Here is a 22623-nt window from a genome sequence, read left to right on the forward strand (position 1 = left end):
AGGGCTCTCCCAAGTGCTATAGAACATTTACATTATATATGTGCATTTTGGAGGAACTCATTTCAGCTGCTTTCCTACCTTTTGGAAGCACAAAATCCAATATCTATTTAGTTTTGTATGTAGATTGTATTCTTATAAGGTAGCAACTCAGTTTCTTTCAATCATAGAATCTCCTGCCAACGTCCACACCTCAGGAAGCTCAGCAGTGGCTGCACCGGAATCGCTTTTCCACATTTTCACGGCTTTTCACAAACTTCTCAGGTAGTAACAGAAATCTCTTTCTCCTATCCTGCATCAGACAGAAACTCTAGCATTTGGATTCCTTCCACCTCCTTGTAATCTGTCAGTCTGTCTTCTTTCTCCCACTTCCTAAAAAACTGGATGTAGGTTGCCAAGTGTTTCTAGTTGGGATGGGCCTTTAATATTTACACAAATGGGAAAAAAAAACAGAACAGAAGAGGCTCTTTTTTTTCATTTTTGTTTTCTTTCATTGATTCCCCAAACAGGGCCTCTAAAGCTTGAATGACTCCCACTAAAACAGGAGTACACAGAAGTTTTGTGTTATTTTGTGTTTCCCTCTTTCATCTAACCTTTCTTTCACCCTTTGTCAAATTGGCCATGAAACGTTTTCTTCCAATAGCATCATAAAGGCTGCTATAAGCAACCAATCAGAACGACAGGGATAGAGTGGGAATTTTGTATCTGTGGAATTGCCTGAATTGGTTGGTTGGTGAGGAAGAGGGCTCTTTTGCTTCAGTCATTCTTGTGGATGGGATATTCTAATAGTTTTGGTTTGTGGAGGATTTTTGATTGGGCTCTTTACTTGTTTTTCTTGGATTTTGGGAGAAGGTTGTGTGGTTTTTGTTTTTAATTTGCTATTCTGTGTGTGGTAGGAGTGTTTGATTATTTTCTTATACAGTAATTGCTTTTTGGCTAATTTACTGTGTATTTTTTCAGTGAAAGGTATATATTTTGCTGGGGCTTTTTGGGTGGTATGTTTGTAACTGTGCCACTGGACTGTGTAAATGTGATAATAAAAACTACTGCCCTCTAGATCTAATGATGATTTTTCTTTCTTGTGTACAGTGGCATGCTTTTGGAGTAGACTGTGTTACTGTTGCCTTGTTTCTCTACTCTTTTGAAGATTCTATAGAACTTAATTTGGACTAGCACCAGGAAATACAAATGGGGAAATCCCAGAATGAAATAACTCAAAAGAGCCAGTCTGTCTGTTAAACAAAAGGGCCAGCCCATGTAAAACATGAAAAGGAAAGAAGCACCTTTTAAAAAGGAACTGGAAAAGATGCAAAACAATTTCATTGTGTACATCCCTAATTGCTAGATCTGTCAATCATCCCATCATTGGCTTGACATTCTGCTTGACACAAAGACATGAGAATGACGTTGACAATGGATGTGCTGCATCTGTCCCTCTGAAGGGGAGGATGAAACTCACAGTCCCCATCTCCTAATTGTCACCATATTTAAGGAAGCCATGCACCCCATCCCCTTCAAAATGCAATAATTTGGGAATTCCTTAATAGCAGCCATAGGGAGTATTCTTAAGTTAGCTGCTTGTCTTTTTCATTTAGGGGATGTGTCACAGACCGTGACGTACAGGTGTGCAGACCTCTTCCCTTAGGGAAGGATTAGGGGAACCCGTAGGTCCTTCAGATGCTACTGGGCTGCAGCTCCCATCATCTCTTGACTATAAAGGGGTGCAGGCTTGGATGGGAATTGGGAGGCCAGAGGTTTCCAGCCTCTGCATGAGGGAGCATTTATGTAGAAGATACTATATGTACAATTCAAAGACTGTTACAATGGGAACAAATGTTTTATTCTTACCTCTCCCTGTTTCTCCTCCCCCTTTTTTGAATCCCAGGGGCAGATTTACTGAAATTAACCAGGGAAGATGTCATACAGATCTGTGGTCCTGCAGATGGCATCAGATTGTTCAATGCATTGAAGGGACGGTGGGTACCAGTTTGAAATGTTGCTTAGGATTTTATGTACTCGATAGTAACGAAAGGAGAATGCCTGCATCCCTACTTTAGGGTTTCTTTATATTTATTTGGGGGCATTTGAACATCCACTGACATGTCGAAAGTGCTTGGTTTGAAAGATACATTTCAGAACATTGGACAGGGCTGGAACCTCATTAGAAACATTGATAGCTTAGTACGGACAGTCGGAAGCACTTCTGTGGTTTCCTCTTTAGAGAAAGCATGCTTCCTGCCTTCCTTTCCAATCTTTGTGAAACGTTTCTTAACCATATGGTGTTGAATCTGTCCTCCTCTTTGAGATTTGGCAGGGATTACTTCAGCAACCCTAAATCTAATTGCTAGACAGACGCAGAGCAGATTCTTTGGATCCGTTTCCAAATGATAAATCAACACTTGCATAAATGTCCGCTGCATCACTGTTTCTGTTTGGGATTAATGATTGGATTTAGGTCAGTTTTGCTTCTTGGATCACTGGCTTTTCTGTTGAATGAAGAAAGAGCAAATACGGATTGGCTTCAGGGTGAATGAGAGCTCGACTTCTAAAGAGGTCGGCTGAAGTCTGTGCTAATTGCAGCCCATACCACTAAGTTAATGTACCAGTTCTGATGGTTGAGATAGTGCCAGCTGGAGGGGAATGTGGTGGGCTTCATTTATTCTGCACAGCCAATAAGAAAAAGATGTTGAGGGAGGGGGACACAGCATCCCCACCTCCCCCTGCCATGGATTAATGCATTAAAATGTTAATCACTCTGTACATAGTGTGATTAACATTAAGGGAATGCACACATAGTAAAGGACAGAAAATGACGGGGCAAGTGAGCAATAAGATGAAAGAACAAGAGAGTAAAAGACATAACTAGGACTGGAGCTTAAAATTTGAGAAAAGATTAAGAAGTACTCTTGGGAGAGCGGGCATTTAAGAATCACTCAAGAGAGGGATAGACCTAGGTGGGGCAGAGGTTCACTGGGAGCTCTTGAAAGCAAGGACAACTAGGATTGTTCTTTAATTTTGTGGTCCTAAAACTGTCACTAAAACTTTTTCCGAGGAAATATGGACAGGAATATGGAATAAATACCCATGTAAATCTATATCAGCAAATGTGAAAGAAATGGTCCTGAAGGGAGCACATCGGTGGCATTTATACGCTACAAGTTACATAGGATTAATAAATATATATCGGATAATTGTTGGAGGAACTGTGGACAAAAAGGAACTTTGGAACATATGTGGATTTCTTGCCCCAAAATAGAAGCATTCTGGCACGAAGTAATTGATGGATAGAGACACTGATCAATCAAAAACTAGATGTGAATGAAACATTATTGTTGTTTTCATTATTTACAGGGGGAAATGAGAAACTTGAAAATAAAGAATTAGTTGCAAAGCTTATAGGCACCGCAAGATCTGAGATTGCTAGAAATTGGAAAAATGGTCAAGATCTCTCATTACAAGCTTTTACTAATAAGATATGACATACAGTGTTGATGGAAAAAATGACTAATAAAGTTAGACTATATAGAGGAGAAATAAGGGACAGTCAGTTTACTGAATATTGGAAGCCCTTATTAAAATATGTCAATAAAATAAATCTTGGAGCATTTAGAATGTTGGTCGATATTTCTTTAAGATGAATGGTGTAAATGTGATTTTGAGAATTGTGGGGAATAGCAATTGGTCAACTGTTAAATTATATAACAAGTAAGGTGACAGTTTACTATGTTAAGCTTTGTATTTATTACTTATAACCTGACGGATTGTCTTTTCTTTAGAAATATTTTTTTTTTAAAAAAAGACCTCTCAGGGGACTTACAAGCACTCCTCTGTCTTTATGTTTCATGATTAGAAACATCATGCTGAATTGTCCTAAATTGGCAGCATGCTGTGTGTTCCCTTCTCCCACCCCATAGCAAGCTCCCCCACTCACAAGCTGGCACATGCTACTTGGTTTTCTCCTTGTTGTATGATCTTTGAGTCCCAGCAGGAGCATGGAGTTCCCTCCTCTACCTCCTCCAGCATTCAGATAAAGAGGAGGGACAGGGATTCCTGCAGCGCTGCCTTTGAGTGGCCAGCTGCTGGAGGAGGAGGCGAAGGGAAGTCTGAGCTCCTGCTGGGAGTAGCAGATTGCGCGACAAGGCAGGAATGAGCAGTGCGGCTTATGAGTAGGGAAGCTGGCAGGAGGTGGGTGGGATAAGGGAATGTGTGGCATCTGGGGTGCTGCACCAAAGACTTAGGACAACCCAGCACAAAGTGATTTATGCCTATCTCTGATCATGATGATAATATCTGTTTCAACTGTATAAGTTGGAGAGCAGCAGTTTTAAAGAAAAAGCATGGGAAAGATTGGAATTCTAATGTTCAATATCATGTTGTGGAAAAACAAAACAAATCTAAAGGCAGCACAGCAAAACATCTTCAGATGCTGTAAAATACCAGGTCTTTTTATAGCAGGGTGTGAAAAAAAAAAGTCATGTGTCAGATGCTGTTGAAAGTCAACTCCCATCAGCCCCGAATGGCATGACTGTAGTCAAGGATGCAAAAAGTTGTAATCCAGCAAGATGTGGAGGGCCAGAGGTCAACACATTGGTTTTACAATCACTGGGACAGACTGCCTGCTTTCCCTGTGCTTAGGGAGGTGCATAGCTCAGTGGAAGAGGACACGTTTTGCATGTGCAATGTTGAAGTCCCCATCTAGAGCATCTCCAATTAATGTTTCTCAGATTGGAGCACAACAGAAGAATCTTGCTACAGACCTTTCAGAACTTCTACCCATCAGGATAATAAGCAGTACTGAGTGCAAGCAGCTTGATACATTCCTCTAGTCCATCCTCTCCTGTCTGGGTATAAAATGGATCGTTTTTTACAAATAAAATCTTATCAATCCAATTTGTAAACAAGCAGAAGTAGATGTTTGCTAAACAAATTTAGAATAATGAGTGCTGCCCTGTTGATCATCTGACAAAAGCACCTGGTAGAGACGTCCTATCATCAAACACCCACAGTTGGTGACCGATGATCTTAATAACTTTCATCCAATCACCAACATACCTTTTACAGACAAGGTGATTGAGCAGGTGGTGAGGTGGCTAGCCATCTTCAGACATACCTGGAGGAGCAGGATTGTTTTCAACCATTCTAGACTAGATTCAGGCTACAAAAGGGTACTGAGATGACCCTGGTCACACTGCACAGTGACCTTTTAAGGAAGGCTAATAGGGATCATTCTGCCCTGCTGCTTCTTCTTGATCTCTCAGCAGCTTTTGGCACCATCAACCACAGTGTCCTGGATAGGCTCTCAAAGATTGGAATCTGGGGCCTAGCATTAAGCTGGCTCAGGTCCTTCCTCAAGGACTGTGTCCATAGAGTTCAGCTTAGGGATGAGTTGTTGGCCCCTTGGACCCTCAATTGTGATGTCCCTCAGGGGTCGTCAGTATCTCCAATGCTGTTTAACATCTATGTTAAGCCTCTAGGGGAGGTCGTCAGGAGATTTAGAGTAAGGCGTCATCAGTATGCTAACGGACATGCAACTCTGTCTCTCCTTGACCACCTCTGCAGTGGAGGCCGTCCAGATATTTGAATGATGCCTGGCTTTGGTACTGAAATGGACCAGGACAAACAAGCTCAAATTGAATCTGGACAAGACTGAGATTCTGTTCCTGGGGGAAGCCATCCAAAAGGTTGCGTAGGAAATCATCCCTAGATTGGATGGCACTGACATCCCATTTAGGGATCAAGTTCGTGATTTGGGCTTTCTTCTGGACCCAGCTCTTTCTTGGGATTCCCAGATCGTAGCAGTGTCCAAATCAGCTTTTCATCAGCTTAAGCTTATCGCTCAACTCCACCCCTACCTAGACAAGGCTTCCCTCAGGAAGTTGGTACAGGCACTGGTCATCTCCTGGATCAGCTATGCAGTGCTCTCTACGTGGGGCTTCCCTTGAGACTGACCCAGAGACTACAGTGGGTTCATTGTGTCCCAGATAGATCAGAGTCAAGGTTCTGACACTCCCAGATTTATAAAGCCCTTCACAGTTTGGGACCACATTACTGAGCAGATTGTCTTTCCTCATTGTAGCCACCCCAAGAGGGGCCCAAAAGTCATCTACTTGATCAGGGGTCTCCAAACTACGGCTTGCGGGCCACATCTGGCCCGTCTTGCCATTTTAGCTGGCCCAGGCATAGGAAGAGGAGGGAAAGGGGACCCAAGTGATCCCCCACCCCCGCTGTCTTCGGTATGTAGCCCTCATACTGAAATGTTTGGAGACCCCTGTACTCGAGGTAGGGCCTTCTCGATGATGGCACCTACATTATGAAATCAACTCCTAGAAGAGCTAGGCTTAACCCCCTCCCTGTGCTCATTTTGGAGGTAGTTTTAAAAACCGTACTATTCCTGGAGGCCTTTCAAGTTGACCCTAGTTAAATGCCTCACCTCCAGTCTTGCCTCAATCTGAATATTGGTTGCACTATTGTTTACGTTTTTAGGCTATGTTTTTGTTATTTGTGCTCTGTTTAGTTCTCTGTAGTTTGTTTTAATTGTAAACCACCGAGAATAGTGCTCCAGCTCTAATGGGGTGGTGTATAAGTCAAAGCAATAAATAAATAAATAAACAAGATTGTAGTATTTTAGAATGCAGTTTGGGAATTGCAAGCTTTAAAAAAGAATCAGTACACTTTTTCTTTCATCTCTGCTGTGGAGCAACATAAATAATGTATAACAAACCATTAAAACTCTTTACATATAATTATCTTGGTAGTGCTAACTAAAGTGCATTCAGAAGGACCATCATTAATGGCACATGGGAACACAACCCGAGTCTCTCTTGGGAGCCACTTTATTAACTCAAGAGATGTGCACATTTAGTGCTTAAAAACATTTTTTGTAAGATGGCTGGTTTTGATGTATTCCCTACCCACCTCCCTTTTCTCTCTGTAAGATGCTTGGGTTTGTTTATTTGTTTGTTTTTCTTTCCTGTAGTACTGCCTCTCCACCACCACATTAATTTTTCTTCCTGTTATTTTTTTTCTCCTTACTCTAGAGTGCACATGTGCTTTGTAATGTTCACCCCCAGCTTATTCCCCTCTGTGGTGTTGGCCCTTGTGGCCCCTGCTTGTCTTTCCCTCACAAAGGCTCAAGTCACATTTTCCTCTCGCTGCCACCAGCGGATTACCTCAATCCACAATATAAATGACGTTTGTCTGAACACTTGACTTTGTGAACAGAAACAGAACTTATTTATTTAAGTGAAGCAGATTGGATAACAGAGATTTCTCAGATTTCTTTTCTTTTCTATCTATTATTTACTATATTTCTGCACACCATCTGTTATTTTTGTATGTTAATATCTTTGTATTATTTTATGCTGTAAGCCGCCCAGAGTGGTAGAATTTTCCAGATGGGCGGGATATAAATCGAATAAAACAAACGAACATTATACACAAGCAAATCATCAACAGTTTTCTCAGTACATACTTCTTTTCTCTTGCTATCTCATTACCACCTTCTCTGTCTGTTTTCTTAACCAGCTCTCAGTATCTGTTCCCTCTCTCTCTCTCTGACTAACCTGCCCTATCTGACTCCTCCTTCTGCTGCCAAACCTCATGTAGTTTATGACTCCGCCTCTGCAGTCCTCTCACAGGCTCATGCAAATCAGCTCATGACTATGAATGGCATGAGTGATGTGGGCGATCGTCACACCCTCCACTGAAAAGAACAAGAAAAGCCTGGTTGTTTTGCCTTAGTCCATGCTTTTGGAAGGAAGTACAGTAGTCAAATGTGCCGTCCTTCAGCAGCCTTAAGAAGCCATAGAATCCTTTGTACCTCAGATCCTTCTTCTACATGTACACATTGGCTAAACTGAACTGTGAAGTCTTTTGTCATCTTACAAGTAGTACTGATGTCCTGTGAAATTAAGTGTTTGCTCTTTTTCCTTCTCTCTCCACCCTTACCCTTAACCTCCTGTTCCCTATTAATTCTGGAATGCCCACACTTTTCTTTTTCCATAGGATGGTGAGGCCAAGGCTGACCATCTACGTCTGCCAAGAGTCACAGCAGCCGAGGGACCAGCAGAAGCATGAAGATGGGGATGCAGCCAACAGCACTTTCTTTGGTAAAGGCTTCAAGGAAGGATAGGCAATCTCCTTTTATTTATTTTTTCCTGGAGCCACAGGCTCTTGGAATGGAATGATCTTTGCAAAGCAAAGCAAATAATACTATATTTGTTCAATTCTCTTTAATGTTGTAATTAATTATTGTTTTTAGCTTTTATGCTTTCTATAAAAAATCTAAACCACCTTGGGTCCTGTTTAGGAGGAAGTTGAGATAAAAATATATTTTAAATAAATAAATAATAAATATGCACTGTAATGTTTGCTGTTTCCCCTGTTTTGACAACTGAAAGATGTCCAGTTCTTTCCTTAACTTCTGTTTTTTTTTTTTACTTCAGAGTTCTGTTAAACCAATGTAGGTTTAAAAACTGTTTAAAACTGATAGAAATAAGATTAATTGGTTATGTTTTAAATCAGTCCTTCTAAGTGGAGGCCATATAGCCCCCCTGGGGGGGGGACTGGCACATTTGAAGGGGGCCACAGACTGAAAATTTTCTATTTTTCTGTTTATCTATTCGTGCTGTATGCTTGTTTGACAAGGGGCTCTGGAACCTGAGAAGAGCTCCTGAAAGGGCCATGGCCAAAAAAAGGTTGGGAATGGCTGCTGTAAGTGAAAGACAGCCATATAAGCTAAGTGTGTTCAGCACACAGTATGCAAACCTCATGGAAATACCCATGATCTGTGTAACTGGGAAACTGCAGTATCTGCTAGAAGTAGTGATCAAATGTGTTTAAGCAAGCATTTAGTCAAGGAACTGTTTTCATTTATTTTTAATATTGCTGATGGAACTGTGTAGCTAAAGTTGGTCTTGATTATTTCAGAGTCTTGAGTGAGGTAGGTTAATACAAGTAAATAAAAGAAATGCAGCACTGTTTTAAATGTGGTATTTTGGGTGGAGGAGCTATTAAATTTCTCTCCTCAGCTTCTTGTGTCTTCTCCCCTCCAGGAGGTACATTATTCAACTGTTCATAGCTGCTCATGTTTTAAGCTTTGTGCTTTGCTCCTTCTATCCTTTATGTACTTTCGGTGAATTGTTTCTGCCTCCACAGTGTACCATGCCATCTACTTGGAGGAGCTGACTGCTGTAGAGCTGACAGAGAAAATTGCCCAACTCTTCAGCATTTCTTCTCAGCAGATCAGCCAGATCTACAAACAAGGGCCCACAGGGATACATGTACTCATCAGTGATGAGGTAGGAGCACCATGGGAAATCTGTAGAAACACTGGAATAGAAATCTGCTTTTATAACAGTGCAGCATTGTTCATTGAGTTGATTCAGGTTTAGTCATGCTTGCAGTGGACCCGCTGAAATCAATGGGACTTACATTAGGCAAGTTAGGCCAGTCTTTACTAGCCATACACTCCAGCTGTTTTCAACTCATGTCATCTTCAAGAGTTGCAACATGGCCAACCGTCAGGTATCTTGTCATCTCAAGATACTTTGTAGCTCAAGAAACATGGTAGGTACCAAGCTGAAAAAGGCTGTTTTAAATTAATGTAAGGCTTATTGGTTTTAAGTGGTCTAATAATGGTTAATTAATTGATCTAACCTATTTTCACACTGATAACACTGGTCTGCAGCCAAAATGCTTCCAAAATAAATGCAGTCAAACCTTACTAATTCTGTGTCATTGAGAATGAAAACAAAGGTTAAAATGGTTGATTGGCTCTAGCTTTCAAGATATGTTATTGGGTCAGTATATACAACCCTTGACTTGGGAATGGCAGAGGATAAGTGAATTATAAAGGGAAGGCATCTTAATTTAAACCAGAAATGAGTAAGATACATCTTTGACTGGATCATGAATAAATTTATGATTGGGTTTGGGCAGTACCTGCTTTTTAGGCAGAACAGTTTTATCCTGCAATGACATGGATGGTGTGATGGCAGCCCTCAACATTGTTCACAATCCAGATGAGTGGAGACTTCATTGATTCATCAAAGAAGAGTCTCAAATCTGTTTTGCTGCATGATGGCAGTGTTTTACCATCCATTCCGGTTGGTCATGCAGTCCATATGAAAGAAACGTATGACAACATGAAACAACTTTTGAAGTGCATAAACTATGAGCAACATCAGCAGCAGCATTGGGGCAATATGAAGGTTGTTGCTTGCTTGCTTGGTCTGCAGAGTGGATACACAAAGTACTGCTGTTTTCTCTGCAAATGAGAGAGTTGCGCAAGAGATTCTGACTGCATCAAGATAGATTGGCTACTCTGATAGTCATTGGAACCTGAGAGGAAAAGTGTTGAGCATCCACCACTTGTTGAATCAAGGAAGATTTTGTTACCACCCTAACACATCTAGCTAGGTCTGATGAAGAACTTTGTCAAGGCCATGGACAAAACACAAGACGCTTTCAAGTATTTCCATTGAACGTTTCCAAGGTTAAGTGAAGCTAAGATAAAGAAAGATTGCTTTGTTGGTCCTCAGATTTGTGGACTTCTTTGAGATGATGAATTTGATCATGCATTGCATAACTAAGAAAAGACAGCATGAAAAGCCTTCCAGTTATATATTTTCTTGGAAACAACAAGGCAGACAACTACAGATTGGTGGAAAATCTCTTCAAGGCATACAAAAGCCTTGGTTGCAACATGTCACTAAAGATACATTTTGCACTCTCATTTAGATTTTTTATCCACCCCACTGCAGAGCAGTGAGTAATGAACATGGCCAGCAATTTCACCAGGACATTGCAACAATGAAGAAACACTATCAGGGCAAATGGAACTCGCCTATGAATGCCTGCAGACTATTGCTAAATAGTGATAAGTGATACTCCATTCAGTGAATACAAGAGACAAGCCAAAAAATGCTAAGTAGACACTGAATGGGAATAAACTATGTATATAATAGTTTTTTTGCTTTTCGTTTCATAATAAATTTTATTTATATCATTCTTTGACTGATTTTTAAACATAAACAGGACAGGTGAAATGTCATGTAAAGCAACCATAAAGACACAAAAAGACCTAGGTTTACAATTTATGATAAAAACTCTACTATCTACACAACATACATAGATGTAGGGATGGATGAATTTATCAATATAAATTTGATCAAACTCTGGGAGGCAGTGGAAGACAGGAGGGCCTGGCATGCTTTGGTCCATGGGGTCACAAAGAGTAGGATACGACTTAACGACTAAACAACAAAAAGGGATGGATACAAGATAGCTGTCAGCTGGTGACACGTTCTGACGCTCCCCTCTTTCCCCTTCTATTATTATTATCTTACTCCGCATCTTCTAGGTTTTATTTTGTTTTAACTGTGCCTTAAGCTGGTGTGAATCAGAGGATTTCTTTAAGTTTTAATTGATCCCTTTTTTGGGCTGAATACTTTTTATCTCTGACTGTGGTGGGGGTAGTGTTGGAGCTGGAACAAAATTACTATGGGAAGGAAGAAGAAGCGACAGAGAACTCCTTCAAACTCAAACTCACCTGTCAAGGTTTCAAAACAACTCCGACTGGATGATGTAATGAATCTGACCATTGCAGAAACTGTAAGTGATTTAGTTAAAAATGTTACATAAATTTTCGGTCTTGGCTGCAGACCTACAAAGAAACAGTGAGAATGCGGCACAGGAGTCCTCCACTACTACTCCTCCCTCTGAGCTAAAAGAAACTATACTGGCTTTAGACCATAATTCATTTCCTTTAGTGGAGGAACCCTCAGAAATTCTGGTAGGAGACAAACAGAATGCAATGCCCTCAAAGAATCTGGAGGTGATTGACCATCATCTGTCAGAACATTTGGGGGAACACTATAATAACAGGAAAGACATACAAAAAGAAAAAGATCCTCTAGACCATCACTTACTCACCCCACACTTGATTCTAGGGAAAGGCAAGGGGCCTAATTTAGGTAGATACAGATGGGCTGGAAAGACTTTAGAGGCAAACTCAGCCAACACGTCCACCTCCCGATACCTAATAGTGACTCAAATAATCCTAGAAATTGCAGATAATTATACAAACAAAGGCAAATGGTCAAACAGAAGGTGCTCGTTTCACTAAGCAAATTGCCATGGATTGAAGTGTTCCAAATTGACCTAAAAAGTATTGTAAGCTTACCGGTCTCACGCTTTGGCTTCGGATGGAATTTTATAAACCAACAATTCCCCTTATGCTGTTCAGAATGAGTGGATTCTTAAACACCTTTTCAGTAGCAACTAAATGAGTTTTCTATATTGTGGATGCAGATGCAAGTCTCCCCCCCAGCGTGACCTTGGGAAAGTTTCAGCTCTGCTCACTCTCCTCATTGATTACAAGACCAGCAAAAACTGGCCTGCCTCCAAGACAAAATCTATCTGAGAGGCCAGCTAGGAGGCAACCTGAAGCCGCCGACCAGCTGGATGTTATGGCAAATTGTGGACTATGTGAGCCTGATGTCTTGGAAAAACTGGAGACTCTGACAAAGTTCCTTGAAAATTCCCTTGGTAATCTAAAGGGAATTTCAAATGCACAAAATCCAACGACTCAACTGCCCAAAGCCCAAAATCCAGATGGACAAACCCAGAAAATTCAATTCAGGAGCCTATCATAACCTAGGAAATAATATTTAACCAGCAGTACGATTCTAGAAGTCCCTCCAGTCAGTGCAAGGGCCAGCTTCAGGATGTGTGTAACAAGGAGGAAATTGAAGCCCCAAGCAAAGTTTTACTAATGCAGTTGGACACTGATTTTGACGAACTCGTGGAAGAGGCTACCACTGCTTTCAAAGCGCTACCCAGAATGGAACAGGTGAAGATTATTAATAGTCTGGATAAAGTGAGGGCTGAGCTAATTAACAACATGGAAGCACACAGGCCACCACTGAATACTCAGAAGATGAAAGCAAGTGGCCCAATCCTATGCCATCAGCGGAAGCTCGCTTTTCACATGCGGCACCTCGCATTTCTTTCTGTCCAAATCAGTCCTCGGTTCAGTGCAAATCCATCATCAGCCCACCCTTGATAATGAAGGAGGAGCAGAGACCCACATTGGAGGGTCTGATACAGCTGAACCTGATATTGCAGACACTTCAACTATTTACCTGCTGATTTCAAGAACCAACGATGACTCTCTGGATGATCAGTCTGGCTATAGAGGCAAGTGTATAGTCAGGGACCGCTACAGCTACATCTAGATAACAATCCTGCTACAGTGGCATGGTACAGAGGAATACAGACAGAACAGGGAGGCAGAACTTACACAGTCTGTGCACAGAGGAATCAAGAGAACTGACTGATTGAAAACCATTCAAGTGCTCTGTGCACTTCACTAATAAGAGCCATCTCATGTAACGCTGCAGGCTGGAAGTCCAAAGTAACAGATGAGGACTTTTTGGTCTACTTAAAAGGATTCGATATCATTCTCCCGCAAGAGACATGGCTACAGGAGCAATCACAGTTACAGCTCCCAGATTTTAAAATATTTAGCCCACCTGCATGTAAACTTAAGGCTAAAGGGCATCCACAGGCTGGCATGGCCACATTGGTTGCCACTGACTTAAATTCCAAACTAATAGCAACATTGGGTTCTAACTGTAATTTCCTAGCTATTAAGAGATCCCTGGATGGAAAAATTCTTGTAGTAGTTAATATTTACATGCCTCCCTATTCTACTCGGTCAGTTTTAGATCAGCAGAGGGATCTCCTGTCCAATTTTCTTGATGAGCTAGAGGGCCAATTTCCCAATACTGTACTGTATGGATAAAGCCCTGGGATCATTCCCTAGAGCAAATCCAATCTATGTTCCTGCGGAAAATTATGGAAGTATCAACTTGTGTGCCATATGCGGCCCTCTGTTTAGAGACGGGCCAAAATATGGTAGCAACTCAGGCATGGCTGAGATCAATCAAATATTGGTTGATCCATTATAACTTCAAAGAGAGCAGTTTTTTACATCAAATTTTCCGAGAACCAACCATTGCTAGAGAGCTTGCCCATATTGAAAAGAAAATCTTGCTAATAGGCCTGTCAGTGTAATCACTGGGCTCCCTGCCCCACAAGGAAGCATTTCGGCTGATTAAATGCAGGATGTTAGAGATCGAATTCCAGGTTCTCCTAAGAGTGCAGCCAATAAGACGTCTTCTCCCCCAAAAGCCACCTGCTTCCTGTTAGGCAGGGCCAGAGGGCCCTATATACTGTCATCTACTACAATTGCCTCAAAAGCGCAGCGCCTATTCCCTGGCCCCATTTAATGTAATGCCTTCAGCAATACAGTATTATCTGGCAGGTTTCAGGGTATTCCTTACAATGAGAGGAACTGCTTCTGTAAACTGGGAGGAATTGAGTCGCTTATACACATGTGTTTATATTGCCCTCACTATTCTGATCCCCGCCCTCGATATCTGGGCCCAATATTGCTTAAGGTAAAAGGGTGGTCAGATATAGACAGAATGTGTTTTCTGTTAAATGACAGGGTGGAGAAAGTAGTATGTTTCACAGCACACATAGTGAACATGCCAAAATAGCACAGTTTGAACCAGCACTCCCTCCTTGAGCCAGGTTTAAGGATCTTCTGATGTAATCATTGGGTTAATTATGACAATAAAAGTTTGTATTATTATTTTTATTTAGTACACAGGATAGGGTGGAGAGTGTGCCTTGCGGTATAAATAGCAAAACTACATTGAAGCTAAACAAACTTTGATATTGTACCAGAAAGTTGCAATCAAGTTTTACTGAATGTAGTTTTCGTCAAGGTATTTTGTATATGCCATTAAAGGTTTTTGATTGATTGATTGATTGATTGACATAGATGTAAAATGTCAAAACTTAAATATCTTGGAAGTAGTAGCCAATCAGTTGTTTTAATTGTCATATTTTAATTCTGCATATCAATATATATAATAAATAGCACATTTTATTTCTGAAGCAGATGATGTCTAAAAAAATTGCATACCAGTGTAAGCCAGTCCAGGTGGGTTTGCTATAGCCATACATATTGAAAAATGTGTTCAAAATGTGGAGCATGTAGAACCACATGCCTCTATCACAGAAGCTCTGCAGTCTTTGTGTCCTTATTGAAGGTCTTCAGCAAGATCACTCATGGTGGCCAAGCTTCCTTAAAAAAACAGCTTGCCCTCCATTGTGGACCATGCTCAGGAATGTGGAACCATATGAGTCTTTCATGTTTTCTGTTTGAAGTGTCAGCTTGCCAGTTCAGGTATGGGCAATGATGAGGCTGAGCATCTACATAAGCAGAACACATGTTCTCAGTTTTATACAGGGGCTTCAAGCTTGTGAGGATCTTTGTTGTTTTGGAACTCTGCTTTGGCTCAAGGGGAAGAACCAGTTACATGCTGCATCCCTTAACTCACATTCTGGGTACATTTGCATATAGTAGTATAAAGCTGTCTCTAACAGTCTAATGTAGATGGAAGAAAAGACTTTAAGTTGCTATCTTTAAACTATTCATCCCTTGTCAACCTGTAGATACTCATAGATAACCATCAGTCTTCTATCCAACCTAAAAGGTGTTCCAGGATCCATTCAAAGCAGGAGATTCAAGGGCAGACATCAAGGGGATCCTCACTCAGATAAAGATGGTTGTTGTGGTTTTTTTGGGCTCTTTGGCCGTCTTCTGAAGGTTGTTCTTCCTAACATTTTGCCAGTCTCTGTGGCCTGCATCTTCAGAAGACAGCACTCTGTGCTCTGGTGTAGTTTTCTTGGGAGTTGAGTATTTATGGCTGCGAGATAGGCTTTTGTCCTATTCAGTAGATGGGTGATTAGTGTGTCTTGTTGTGGGTGTATTGTTGTGATAAGTAGAAGAGATTATCTGTCACTATGATTGATGGGTGTTATTAGCTTTTTTTATGTGTAGTGGTCCCCGGTCCTTGTGGCTGGGTAGAGGTCATTGACCTTTTGCACACTGTATTTTTCAGAGCTAGAAGCCAAGTTTTGTTGAGTTTCAAACTTTCCTCTTTTGTGTTGAAGTTCTGCTGGTGCTTGTGGATTTCAATGGCTTCCCTGTGCAGTCTGACGTAATGATTGCTGGTGTTGTCCATATTTCAGTATTTTGAAATAGAATTTCATGTCCAGCTTGTTTTAAGGCATGTTCAGCTACTGCAGATTTTTCTGGTTGTTTTAGTCTGCAGTGTCTCTCATGTTCTTTGATTCTGGTGTGGATACTTCATTTTGTGGTTCCAGTGTATAACTGGCCACAACTGCAAGGTATCCAGTATACTCCTGCAGTGGTGAGGGGGTCCCTTCTGTCCTTTGCTGACTGTAACATTTGTTGTATTTTTGTGGTGGGCTTGAATACTGTTTGTAGGTTGTGTTGTTTCAAAAGTTTCCCCATGCGGTCCGTGACCCTTTGATGTATGGCAGAAATACTTTCTTTGTGGGTGGCTGTTTTTCTTCTTCAGTTTGTTGGTGTTTTCTAGGTTTGATGGCTCTTGTGATTTCATTTTTGGAGTAGCCATTTGCCTGTAGGGCCCAATTCAGATGATTGAGTTCAGTGCTGAGAAACTGAGCTTCACAGTTCCGATTTGCACGGTCTACCAGTGTTTTGATTGGGTTGGGAACCACTGGACTAGAGCCATATCACAGGTAGAATTTGTCCAGATGAAGGAGAGGTGTTAAGAAGTAAATCAGTTGTAAAAGGGTGGATACACAGAGGATTTGCACTGAGTAGCCACTACTTGTTCCGTGCCAAGAAAAAGCTGTGTTAAAAAAAATGAAATATGCATATCTGCACCATGCGGAGATCAGTGTCTTGAGAACTGCAGCTTCTGAGTGAGACACAGCGTGTTCCATACGACAAAAGGCTGTTTTCTAGGCCCCATGGATGCACAGGGAGATCTCAAAAGCGGGCAAAGATTGTACTGCTTCCAAATGTGTTGCTTTTCTTTGCTTTTTGAGGGCCTTCCTCAGTAGTTTCAGAATAGGCCAAGAAAGGCTGAAATGGCCATTTCAGAGTCCTGTGTAGAGTGCTGGGATCCTTCACTGAGGCACATCACAACAAGAGCAGACTTAAACATGCAAGTCCATTGCAAGTGGGGCTTGAAAACCATCTTCAAACTCTGAACCACCCTCAATAGACTAGATACCCTTAAACTAGGAGTGAATGCCTTGTCCTCTTCTAGAGGTTTTTGGATGACAACTCCTACATTTTCCTCATTTATCCAGAGGTGATGGAGAGTCGTAGGCCAAAGTGATCTGTAATGGCACATTGGCCCATCTCTGCCTTGAACTAAAGTGGGAATGACTGCATGGCAGTTAAAGAAGCCTTTGAGGGAGGGAAAGTGAACAAGAGCAAAGCACCAAGCATACTGGCAATATGTAATAGTATCCAGATTGTCTTTGTGGGGGACTCTAAGATTATGCAAGAGCAGGAGCTAAGGTAATTGGATAGATTCGGTGAATAATCCCAGAGAAGTGAAATGAAACATTGTGGTTCTGTATCCTTTGAAGTCATAAAGAAAAGTCCTGCAGGAAGACAAGTTGTTTTTAAATAAGTCTCTTCCCAGCCCTTTGCCATTGGGAACAATTATTTAAATAATACCTGTTTAAAGAATGTATCAGGCTGTTAGGTCTTTGTGTTTTTCTCAATAGAAGTGTATGACTAAGAAAATGTGGAGGAATCGCCTTGTTTGAATGCTTTTTGTCTCAAAAGACATTGTCGTTCTCCTTTGTGAATGGTTAACAACTGCTTCTATCTGTTTTTTTAAATTTCTCTTTTCAGATGATACAGAACTTTCAGGATGAATCATGTTTTGTCTTGGACACCATGAAAGGTACTCATTTTAAGCCCAGACCTGTGTTATCCCATGTCTGCTTTTCTTTTTCTCTAGAACACACTGAGTTTCCTTCCCACCCTAGGGTATCCAAACTGATATGCAAAGTAATACATCAGCATTGCTTTTCATTAATTTCAAGGGAATGTGGGCAGAAAACAGGGGGGATTGCTCTCTGTTTTATGTAGCCAGACTCTGATGACACCATGCTTTCTTTGCAGCTGAAACCAATGATAGTTACCACATCATCTTAAAATAGACAATGGTCTTGAACCTGCCACATCGTTTCTCACCTGCATAGCCTCATTGCCTGTTTTGGCACCTGGACACCAACAGAGAACCGCAAAAAGCAAAGGAAATGCATCTTGCTACCCATAGCATGTTGCCACCTCCTGTTAGGTGAACAGCCTGTGCTGCACCGTTGCTGGGCATGCAGAGGAAACTGATTCTTCAGACTGCAGTAATAATGGCTGCACCCAGTTGACTGTTGAAAACTGTCGGGTTGACAAGGGATGGAACTTTGCAATTATGTGTAATGAGGAAAGGGGTGGTGGGAGGAGAAGAAAGCAACTGCGACGCGTGGATAGGTGACAATGTATACTGTGAGGATGGTTCTCTGGACCTTCCTGGAAGGTCGGGAGCATCCCTTCTGGGGGAGCCCCCTCTCCCCCCCCCCAACCCCAGGATGAAACCTCTTTTAGCCATTCGGGCTTCTTGGATATGTGTTCCCAGCTGGTAGAGCCATGGGATTTCCAGGGGTAGTTTTCGTTTTTAAAAACAAAACAATGCTAGGTAAATTAATTTCTATTCTAACTCTTTCATACCTTGTTTTCGGGTAATGCGAATGAAGTATTCACATAGTACATCTGAATGTGTTAGAGTGATCTGTGGCTGCCTTCCTTGTCAGTATTCATGAGCTTATGAAATCCAGTGTCCATTGGGCCAGTTTGGGGCATCCTTCCGCACTCTTAATTGAGAAAACTTCCAAGAGGCAAAGTAAAAAAGAAGCATTAAAGTGGGTGACCTGAACTGCTTTCTTCTCCATTAAAGAGGTCATCCTCCTAAGATAAAAGGGGGAAAGAGTATGCTAAAAACAAACTCATGTGAATGAATTACTTGGGATGTGTGAAACAGATGTAGGTTTAAAAAAAAGAAAGAAATCCTCCAGGAAGTCACAGCAGTGTCATCTGAGAAAGGACTCATACTGCAGTTGTTTATCATGCTTACTGACAAGCTTGTGAAAGCTCCATGGTGACAAAGTGCCTGCATATTTGTTTCCAGGGCAGCAACCAATCTCTTGGGTAAAAGTCTTATCCCAAAACAGATGCCATAATGCGTTTCCAGAGACTTGAGGAGAAAGGTGGGCAAACTTTAGCAACTTTGGTTGTTTTGCCCTTGAATCACAAGTGGGCCCAAGGTCTAGGGGGGTGAAGCCAGCTTCCTCCTGGTTTTGTCAGTCCCCTTAGCAAAATGACAGATCTCTGCAAGCTTGAAGCTTACCTGGGTCACAGTGATACTGTGCAATACCTTATCAGATTTTCATAGGCCTTGGTGGGCCCACAGAACTGGGAATGGATTGAGGTTGCATTTAACAGGAGCTGGAGAAATTGCTAGCTTGCATTTTATGACATGAAGCCTTGTTACATATATTTCCAGGAGCACCAGATTTTTTTGAACATTTTTATCATTCGTTTGTGCTGGTTTTTACCAGAAGAGAGGGAGAACTCTTATTTAAATAACCTTAGGCTTGCTGAGTTGCTGCACAAGGAGACAGAAAATTTGGTCAGGTTAGTTTAAGATCAGGTGAAATAAATTTAAGAATGAACCCAGTCATTTGCATTTCTACATCTTTTAAGTAGAAGCTAAAATAACAGATACAGTAAATTACATAAAACAAAAGCCAAATTTTCCAGCTATCTCCAAGTCGCCTTTGGGACATAACTCACCCCCCAAGATGATGGCCAGCTAAACTTGGTATTTTGTGTGTTCTTTTAGGAGCATCTATGCAGGAATCACTGGCTCACAATGTCATGCGGAAACCAAATTAATGGTGACCTAAGGGAATTCATTTATTGGAAGTCAAACTTCATGCCTTTCCATTTCAGAGAATGGCTAGTGTGTGCTCTGACGGTCAGTGAGATTTGTGCTAACATGTCACTGACAAGAGGTTACCCCCATGAAATATAAAGCTGTGAACTAGCCGCCTCCTGTTTCCAATAAAAGATCATGCATGGGACTTACATAGCTAATGCTATTTTTTTGGTCCACGTCCAGATGTGATCTGGCTCTGACGTCATGATCTCAGTTGGGGAAAACATGATTAATTAACAGGATACATCTGTGTACCTATTCATTTGCTGTCTGCTCCTTCCTATTCCCCTTGCACACACTGTTTCAGAGAAGATAACCTCTTTTAAACCAGAGTTTCGGTGACTTCTGAACTGACAAATGTGTGGGTAAGGGCTCGTTGTGAACAAGGGATATATGAACGTACTGGATTGTGCATCTTGAACTGGACATTGTTGTCCTCTCTGCCTAGTCTGTCAGCAGCAGCTTATTCTCAGTGCACAAATTGCCACATAATTTTCATTTTCCATTCTGCCCCATCCTGGAAAACTACATTGGAGATTATTGATCCTGTGGGTGGGGGCGGGTGGGTGTTTTTTTTGCGGAACTCAGTGAGGGCAGCGCACGGTCTGCTGTTCTTCCTGCACTGTCATGGTTTGTTGTGTATTTCTTTTTATTATTTCTGTTTGTTTTTGCTAAACCATAAAATGAAACTATGAGCTCTCGAACATGGCTGTGGATCTCTTATTCTGTTGTGAATTCTTGGACTACAGAGCATGGCAATTTGTTAGCCATCAGAAACCATACAGAGGCATTTGGTGCCTTTCTTCCTTGGGAAATGTGAATTAAGTTTCATCTTTTAATGTCTCATTTTATAGCCACAACATTTTGTAATTCTCATGCTGACCTGCTATGTTTAGGACCAGTGGGCTATTATGTTTACAGTGCCAGTGGTTTAGGACCGAAAATTACATTTTGAACCTTTTCTCTAGTCAAACAAGTACAGTATGCTTTCATAAACTTGCTTCATCCTAATTTTGTTTTCACATGTAAAAGATCTCCTGATGTTTTACCCACATCACATGAGTACAAATGGTATGATTGGCTCCAAATGGAGCTGCTGATATATAAGGAAGTACTGAGAAAAACAGTTCCCAAGAATCATCCTCCCCAATATGTTTTGTTCTTTAAAAAGTATCTCAAATATATGGGACGTTATTTTTCCTGTTAGTTAGCCACTACTCTGCAAAACTGTAGTAAATAGATGATATTTATTTATTTTATTTATTTATTTTATTTATATCCCGCCTATCTAGTCAATAGACCACTCTAGGTGATATACTTTATTTGCTTAGCAATTGCAGCAGAAATATTTTTCAAACATTTATGAAAGCTTTGCTGAGACAGCAAAATGTTCCCTTGGTTAAATGTTTTAAGGAACATTTAACATTCACAGTAGGTACAAAGTAACTGCTAAATTAAAAATTCTTCCAGCAAATAGTTTTGCTATGCTTTCATATACTCTAAAACGGATTATCCAGGCCAATGAGAGAAAGCTGCATAATTCTGGTCTATTTTGAACACTAAGTGGGCCAGCATCTCCTTTATTGCATTGTATGGATGTCATTTAGAGAGCCTGTATATGTGACTCAGACGTACTAGCAAAAACCTCTTGCTCGAACAATGAATTTACACAGACTTTGTTATATGCTGTGAACCCTGTGACTCAGGGTTGAAGCCAAGCCAAGGCTTCTCGCGAATATTTCTGGTTCCTTTTTTGAATGTTCAACTTTCATTATGCATTTGTTGTACCATTGACTCTTACAAGGATACGAGACAAAAATGTGTAGGCAAAGTGAGTGCAAAACAAGTATAGTGGATGGCAATGAGCTTTACTCCCCTACATTTTAATAAACCATTTAATAGGTTATGTATAAATGTATTAGACTATAAATGCTCTGATTGGTTCCTTTGACTTAGGCCTTTCCACGCTTGTCTTTGGCTCTAGATAGGTCTTATGTGCCCTCCTCAGGTTGGAGAAACAACTTCAAGAAATAAGTCTCAAGCACTTCAACAACTAATATTTTTGAAGAAGAAACAGCATTGGCGTGGCGTGTTTGAAACATGACAAGAGACTTTACCTTGCTTATTGCAGATATGGGGGAATAGGAAAAGCAGTGGCAGGAAAACCTGTAGATGTACTTCTTAGGCAGGCTAAATCTCAGCTGTGGAGCACTGCTGAGGAAAAAGAAACAATTAAAATGGATTGTGTAGTACTCAGCCATGTGAGGCGTAGTATCCCAGCCTAACAATTCTTACACTTCTAAATTCTGTGTCCAATGTGTGTACTTAGAACCCATTGCTTTTGCATGTATTATAATCGCTGGTATAACTCCAGCTGAGATTTATGCCAGTGGGCGTAACTAACAGGATTCTGGCTCAGGACGTATTTTATTTTTATTTATTTATTTATTATTTGATTTCTACTCCTCCCCACTAGACAGAGTCTACTCGGGGCAGCTTACAAACAAGTATAAAACATAAAAATACAATCAAATAGAATCATCAAAATATATATACAGTGGACCCTCTACTTACGGAATTAATCTGTATTGGAACGGTGGCTGCAAGCTCAAAAAGTCTGTCGGTTGAGTCTCCATTGACCTACAATGCATTGAATACTGATTAATCTCGTAACCGGCTGTTTTTGTTCCATTTTTGTTCC

The 22623-nt window shown here is 41.0% G+C and overlaps 1 protein-coding gene across 1 annotated transcript in view; it reads left to right on the top strand.

The window, feature by feature from the left end:
• TFCP2 (transcription factor CP2) overlaps positions 1 to 20626 on the top strand; it is a 62258-nt gene extending 41632 nt beyond the window's left edge. Inside the window, exons 10-15 of the mRNA XM_020784537.3 lie at positions 168 to 261; positions 1883 to 1973; positions 8002 to 8105; positions 9154 to 9296; positions 17780 to 17831; positions 18053 to 20626. Of these exons, the coding sequence (XP_020640196.1) occupies positions 168 to 261; positions 1883 to 1973; positions 8002 to 8105; positions 9154 to 9296; positions 17780 to 17831; positions 18053 to 18090 (522 nt within the window). The 3' untranslated portion in view covers positions 18091 to 20626. The remainder of the gene's footprint in view (positions 1 to 167; positions 262 to 1882; positions 1974 to 8001; positions 8106 to 9153; positions 9297 to 17779; positions 17832 to 18052) is intronic.
• Positions 20627 to 22623: the final 1997 nt, after the last annotated feature.

Source organism: Pogona vitticeps, chromosome 2 (genome assembly GCF_051106095.1).
Source record: "Pogona vitticeps strain Pit_001003342236 chromosome 2, PviZW2.1, whole genome shotgun sequence".
Taxonomy (NCBI): Eukaryota; Metazoa; Chordata; class Lepidosauria; order Squamata; family Agamidae; genus Pogona; species Pogona vitticeps.